Source organism: Nyctibius grandis, chromosome 2 (genome assembly GCF_013368605.1).
Source record: "Nyctibius grandis isolate bNycGra1 chromosome 2, bNycGra1.pri, whole genome shotgun sequence".
Lineage (NCBI taxonomy): Eukaryota > Metazoa > Chordata > Aves > Nyctibiiformes > Nyctibiidae > Nyctibius > Nyctibius grandis.
In genome coordinates this window covers 105,420,017-105,427,536 of record NC_090659.1, presented here as the reverse complement: position 1 = coordinate 105,427,536, position 7,520 = coordinate 105,420,017, and the positions used below count along the sequence as shown (strand labels likewise).

The following is a 7,520-nucleotide window of genomic DNA, read 5'->3' as shown; positions in this document are numbered from 1 at the left end:
GCCATCAATATAAGGTTAAGAAAAACGAAATGTTGCAATGACCTGCACGATTCCATCACTACTTCAACATAACTGTGAAACACAGATCAAATACAGCTGCTTCAGAGTAACAGCAAGTTGTCTTTGTCAGAAGGGAGACTGCTCTTCATCACCAATGCTGACACTTGGCAACACTGACTTCAGAGCAGTCTTGAGGAACTTCATTCTTCTTCTAGACAAAGGTTGTATTTCTGGCTCAAGGGAGCCCAAAGTTTTCCCTCCAAAACTGGAGATTCACTGAGCTCAAAGAAGCTTAGCTGTGTCTCCAAAGTCCTTCTCTGGAGTAAGTCTCCCTCCATGCCGATGTCCTTCCCAGGTCCTTGGCTTCTCACTTTTTAAAGGGGGTGAGTTTGTTGAAGGTATGCCAGAAGAGGGATGGCTTCCGCTTGGGTTCTGCCAGGGCAAACACCTGCTGCTGCGGGATGCTGGTAGGCACAGTGATGTGGCGCTGATGAATAGGATGCAGGCTTTGGTGTGGAGGAGGCACCGGACACCCGTTATAGCTTACACCTGCACAAGGAACAGTTTAAGAAAGCATATGGGTCATTTAGCAGAGCAACCAACACTGGCACAGTTTAAGGACAGGACCACGGGACAAATTCAATGCTCAGTAAAGCCAGTATGAATTTTGCCATGATCTTGAATGGAAGCATTACTAAAGGTTACCTTTTCTGATGTTGGACTTTTTAATTGCTGCATTGATTTAGCTTAAGAAGAGAAAATACCAGTAAAAATAACATTACAGAATTACCAAAAATAAGCAGCAGTTTCACATAGCCTGACTATATTGTTTGCACAAGTAAATTCTGGTATTTCAAAGGAATGACTTCACACAGTAGATGATAGATACTTGTATTTTAGTCAAATCTCAGAATAAGGCTCAGTAAAACATTGCTACCAACAAAAATGCTATTTCTTCAATTTGGAAAATATTTTTCCAGGCTAATGTTCTCGGACTTTGACCTTTGTGCATTCTGAGCAGAATCATCTGATCATAATTTTCAGCCACTCCCCTGAAAATCCTGACAGGTTTTATAGGTATCTAGTGGTTGATAAAGAGAAAATGCTTTAATAATATTAATCCCAGGGAGCAGAGGACTACCTAACATCAACTCCTTCACTCCTAAATTCAGACTTAATGTGGCTCTCAACACAATAGATATTTACCCAAATTTGACTTCAAGATGGAAAAGGACAAAATCACAACACATTTTCTGAGGGAGAAAAGGAATAACAAAGCTGTTTCCAGAGAAACACATTTCTAGTCCATCCTTACTTCTAGTCTAGGACAGAAGGAAGCCGTTTTGAATGTGTTATCATAAATACAGCAACACGTGGCTTGCAAAAAGAACTTTAGCATATTTTAAACAAAGCACAGAATTGCTAAAGAACAAGCTACTTGAATAAAAGCAAAGAAAGGAATCAGTAACCCTCATTTCTAATTTAATCTCTGCATGCACTTTCTTACATCCTTAAATAAACTGCTTGCCTTACCTCTTGAGTTTCTTCTCTAATAAAGAGAATACTGACTTGCCTGTCTGAAGGACACTGGGGAGCTAATTTATTAGACCATTTACAAAGGCATTGGGATTTGATATTAAAATACAGGTTAATGGAAATTATTTTAACTCTATGTAAACCATGAACATTTTTTAAAAGGTTGAAGAGCTCAACCATAGCCAGATCATACTATTTCCTAACATAAGAACACTGGAACACAGTAAGAATGTAAGCAATTCTGAACACCCACCTTTAATTTTTCCATGCCTTGACTTACGGGCATTCTGCATGGCTTGTTTCTTCTGGTTTTCTGAGATTTCCATTCCTATGTCAAAGTGTAAATTAGGACATTGGTATAAAAATACTGTATCTAATATCTGATTACATTAAATTTAAACAAATAAGTAAACTATATTTTAAACAATTTTTAGTATATCGCAATAGTTATATACCTGAAGTTTTTAGAAGTATGTTTTACTTTGTCATATAAATTTAAAGATAGTTTTTCACTGGCATAACAATAGGAACATTAATTTGCCTGTAGATTACTGGGAAAAGCTGCTTTCCAGTTGCTGCAAATGGCAATCACTAGGGAACTAAACACACAAAAAGTTCTTTTCATAGATAAGTCTAGATAACAAGAGATTAAAAAAAAGTGTAAACTAACACTTCTGAAAGCTACAAGCCACAAAGTAATAGATCACAAATGCAGAATCTGTTTCTTTCTTCACTCACTCTGAGCTGCCTTGGGGTAACAAATTGAAGTCACTGGTATTGCAGTAGTACAAATTTGGGTATCTTTCCCTCCACTCGGAGGAGAGAGTATCACATCATCTGCCAGACACCAAAGCAGGCTGTGATGTGGTTGTGGCTGCATCAGACTGGGGCTGGATCCCTCACTCTGGTTTCTCATGTACTTGTTTGCATACTTGTATGACTTATATGATGCTATACCCTATGCTATTTACTGTCGTGCCATAGGTGTATGACTGATCTGTGCTGAGTACAGAGATGCCAGACATCTCTGCTATGAAAGGTGACACCAGTGACTGGTGTCGTCTGGAGCCCATGTACAGGCACTCCAGTTTCCTCTCCCCGTGTAAGACAATTGAGATACGTGCGTATGTTACGTTTGCACAAGGCGACAACAGGCTGCACATGCTGTCACTCATTTTGCTCATATGCACATGAAGAGCACAGAAGTTGCAATTCGAAGTCAGAATGAAGCGTCTGGTTTGGTTCCATTTTGCATCTTCCCCCACTTCTCTATACTTTTAAAATTCCCTTTGCTTTTTCAGCCTGAACTTATGAAGAAGTTATTACAAATCAGCCTATTAACTTACAATACAACAGCAGTTAGCCATAATTTTGGGGTAGCAGAAGTTTATTTTATTCTGCAGGGCTTTTTTCCTTTATAGAAACAAGGAAACAGATAAAAAAAAATGAAAGCAATCTCATCAACAGAGATCAGACCACTTTCTTAGGGTTACTATTAGTGGTTTGGAGAAGGATTTTCTGGCTGTGGCCTTTTCTTCCCATATACTCATAAAAGCTAAGAAAAGCTAGATATGGTTTGGGAGACAGTGACTCACACCAAAATGTCTTTGAAAATAGAAGTAAAATGCCATTTGCAGTTCTGAATTGTAAGAGTATGTATTTGTTCTCTGAGTGGTTAGATTAGAGGCTTTGTGTGAAGTCCAGCAAGATAGCTTACAAAATCAACAAGATAAATTTAAACCTGAGGTTGAGAATACTGGCGCCTTTCCACTGGTTTTGGCTAAAGGAAATGTTCAATTATGCCAAAAAAATGAAATTTTAGAAAAGAAGCAGTCTTCTGGGTAATGGAGAAAACATCCAAGCCACTGAGACTCGCAAGCCCAGATGGACATTAGCTATTACAATTCATCTCTCTTTCCTCTGGTTCGTGATACCTGTGCCAAAACAGGTACATCGGAATAATGAGTTGTGACATTTGAAAAGCACGTTTCCAGAAGGCTGGATGTTACATGGGCAGAAAAGGCTGCATGTGCCTATGTGCCATTATCAAATATACAGTTTCTCGTTACTGAATTTTCTTCACTCTATTGCACTGTGCCTGAAGAGCAGCAAGCACGATGGACCCTCCTTTGCAATCCTTGTGCTCAGCACCATGAGAATTTGTGCCCCAGCCCTAAATAAGAGTTAGTGCTATTACGACACATCTCATCGTTATCACTGACCCTGCCACCACTGTTGAATGGTTACCCTGTTGAATATAATATGTTGATTACCATGAGGTCCCAGTAGAATAAATAATGACATTTAGAGCTGTAGCTGCTGCACCTTTGCAGTTTCCTCATGCTTGGGGATTTCTGGAGCAGTGTCACTTAGAAGGAATGGTAACACCCCACTGCCTGCACCAGACAGACCTGCTGCTGCCCAGGGCAAGTGCTAGTGTGAGCCTCAGAAGCATCCTGACATACAGCATTTAGCCCACTTAACATACTCTCCTGGTGCTCCATAAAGCAACCACTGCAGGAGAAGGTGCAGATACAGATTTGAAGAGCTCAAGAATGCTCCTCAGACAGGATGGGAATGGCAAGTGTTCACATTTTATCTTCTTTTGCTCGGTCCTGCTCACAAAAGTGTAGGAGCTGTGGTGTATTCCATATTGTCCTTCCATATGACTGTAGTATTGTTCTCAATGTATGCTGGAGTGGAGGCTTTCTGTACCTTTGTTGTTAGAGGGATTGTTTGGACACTCATAATCAGATCCTCTGTATTGCTTTATTACATTCTGATCACCTTCACCCTTTTGCAATATCCACTTTATTTTCTGTTCTGTTTAGGTGAATTAGGAAAGGCAGCCACCGCCCATCCCTGTGAGCACAACGTGACTGAACAAGCTCCACACAGAGCAACTTCTAAAAGCCATCACTGTTGTGCCCAACGCGATCATAATGTCACACCGTGATGTTCAGCACAGGAGAAGAATTGGTTTTGAAAAGTTTGGAAAGTTTGAGGGAAGTTTAGCTGTGGCTGCTTCATTGTTTACTCTAGACTCAAGACAATTGGGGTTAATTGCAACAGTGCAACCTGGAAGAGTTAAAACTGGTTTTAGGGTATGAACTGTTAAACTTGAAAGTATTTTCTTCAGCTTATGGACTATCTGTGATACATATGGAAGAGGCTTTATTTTTGTCATATTTACAACAGTATCAAACAAGAGAAAGCCACTAAGATCAAAAGGTTTACATTTGTAATCTAAGGGCTATTCCTGTCTTACTATTCTTCTGACCAGGTGTTTTAAGTGAACATGGAATACGAGATTTGTCATCTTGTTTAAATTTTAATAATTTCTGAGTTATATCATCCATTTCACTGGACTTCCAATTTTAACCTCCTGTCATCCAAAGCCTAAGCCTGAAGAGTGTAATAAAAAGGAGAAGTTCTCATGCAGTCAACACACACAGATGTACTAATATTTTCATTACTTCTTTAGGAATATTAAAAAGAGTTTTATTTTTCTTATTAGAGTTGCTGTCTCCTTTGTCTATGTTTTGCCAATGAAATTTTGCTGGAGCTTTTGTCACTGATCTTAAAGGAAGCATGAAACTATGCCAAAACCAAATTTAATTAACAATCCTAAATGTACATTCATACAGAAGACACTGTCCTTACAGTGTGCCACAGGCTGTAGGTCTAAAGCTGATCCTAGGATTTGCTACCTTTTTCCCTGCTCACTCAAGGTTAGGCTTCATTTCTCAGTGAACTGCCCAGTGGTGCTGTAACTAACAGAGGAGGTGCAATTATATGACATGGACAGTATAAATCTACAATTATTGCTGCTTGGCTTTATAATAAAGTGTCCTTTATGAACACATGCTTTGGGCCAATGATTCATACAAAACTGCTAGGATTTTGGATGGATTTTTATTATTGATTGGTCTTTGTGAATTGCACCTTGTCATATCTCGTATCTCATTCTACTCCACAATGCACGAGAATCACATGGGTTACACTGTTGACATGGATGTCATACCTAACTGCCCTGGACCTGCTAGGGGAACCTGCTTTGGCAAGGGCTTGGACTAGATGATCTCCAGAGGTCCCTTCCAACCCCAACCATTCTGTGATTCTGTGACCTCTGGCCCACAATGACAGAGCAAACAGACCTGAATAGACTTCACTTACACAGCTAAAGGTCATGTCGGGCAAGAAAGAGACACCAGTCCCAGAAGGCAGAGTGCACATCTGCACAAAGCATAAAGAAGTGTAAAAGCAAGAACATTCCCCTTTGTTTTTACCACATTTTAGAGAGGAAATCCTTCCACTCACCCATTTCCTTGTCTTCCTGAACTCTTCTCCTTTCACTTTCACACGCCTCCATCCATCTCTTTTTATCCTCCTGTTTTTTTGCACAGAACAAATGAATCTCTTCTGTTGCTCTGTTTATTATCTTAAAAGCATTCTTGACATTAATATTAAAGTCTCTGTCTCTGCCATCTTCAGTGTCCACGATTTCCACCTCATCCATGTCAATACGATCCTTATAATACAAGATGTCCCTTCTCAGTAGGTCCTTCTTACAGAACACGAGCTGATGGTCAAAAAGGAAGAAAGTCCTCTGCTGGCTTTTGCCTTGCTTTGATATTTTGGTCAGTTCTGCTGAGTGGATCAGTTCTGAGCTTCTGGCTAACACATCTGGTCCCTAAGAAGATACATAAGTAGTAGTAAATAAGTAAGTAAATAATATTTTAAGATCTTACTGTATGCCTAACCAGTTTCATTTTATAATTGTCTGAAGTTCATTCATTTTTCTTGTATTTTTATTATTAGATTTGAAAATGTCATACAATGTAGATAATATCAGACAGGCAAACTCAATGAATGTGGTTCTGCTCTATTTCATTTCTGCATAAATCAGGAAGAAACTCATTGAAGTCAGTGAAGCAGGTTCAAGTTCTGACAGAACTACCAAAAATCCAAAGGAGATTCTATAGGTCTAGCATTTAAAAAAAATCCATTTTGTCATCTCAATCCAGTGTCATCTCAAAGACAAGTGTCCATGTTAATACATGCTGCTCTTCCTGAGTTATAAACAAGGTAATCAGTAACAGAATCACTGCAAATGAAGCAACTGGACTTTTAACTGAGCAATCACCAGTGGAAAAGTAGACACCATAAACTACCTACTATGCAGAAAGACATATCCTGTAGAGGACATGAAGTACTGTACACAGTACCTTTGCTCATGAAAGGGACAGGCTGGCACTTACCTCCCAGTCTACGATAGAGACTTGCCAACGTGCAATCTTGTCTATGCTTTCTAGTCTGCGTTTTCGCTCGTTGATCAGGCACGCTACGTTCTTCATAGCCTCATAGGCAGCTTTTATGTTGTTATAATCACTGTGAAATGTAGGCACGTTTCAAAGATCACTTATGCAATGGATATGATGCAATCACAAACTGTGACACACTGCTTGAAGTATTAGCCCGCATTACCCATTTATCCCTCTACTCAGGGTACTTAAATACGAGAAACCTGATGCTCAGCTATCCTGAACCTCACATAGTAGTCTGTACAATTCAGTGCTGCTGTACTGCAAGGCTTTGTCCAGGAGCAAATTATTAAACCGGTGGAAGGAGGCAGAGGAGGTACATTAATGAATTGCAATACTGTCTCTACTGAAAACAATGGTAGAACTCCCATTGACCTCAGTGATACCTACATTTCACCAAAGGAATTTATTTTTAAGCAATATTTTAGTGGGATTTTATTGGGAAGGGCATTCCTTTAGTCGTGTTTAACAACTGTATTTTCTCCTTCTTGCTCCCAACGGCTGGGTCAATGAATGCACACAGGGAATGCTATGTGGGCAGAAAAAATACCGAAAAGAACCTCAAACAGGGTGAGCAAGGGACCCAAGAACACGGGCACTGAAGAGAGGAATTGAAGGATACAACGCTAACAAAGTGGCCTATTTTCATGGAGCAAGTGT

At 39.6% G+C, this 7,520-nt stretch overlaps 1 protein-coding gene across 4 annotated transcripts in view; it reads right to left on the bottom strand.

The window, feature by feature from the left end:
* Nucleotides 1-367: 367 nt before the first annotated feature.
* The window catches only part of SPATA13 (spermatogenesis associated 13), a 47,772-nt gene continuing 40,619 nt past the window's right edge, over nt 368-7,520 (bottom strand). For 3 of the 4 annotated variants that reach the window (XM_068423717.1, XM_068423725.1, XM_068423733.1), the window contains 4 exons: nt 6,798-6,927; nt 5,857-6,229; nt 1,786-1,864; nt 368-542 (listed from right to left, as the gene is read on the bottom strand). In XM_068423717.1, coding sequence (XP_068279818.1) covers nt 368-542; nt 1,786-1,864; nt 5,857-6,229; nt 6,798-6,927 — 757 coding nt within the window. The remainder of the gene's footprint in view (nt 543-1,785; nt 1,865-5,856; nt 6,230-6,797; nt 6,928-7,520) is intronic. The other variant, XM_068423738.1, reaches the window with a different exon arrangement.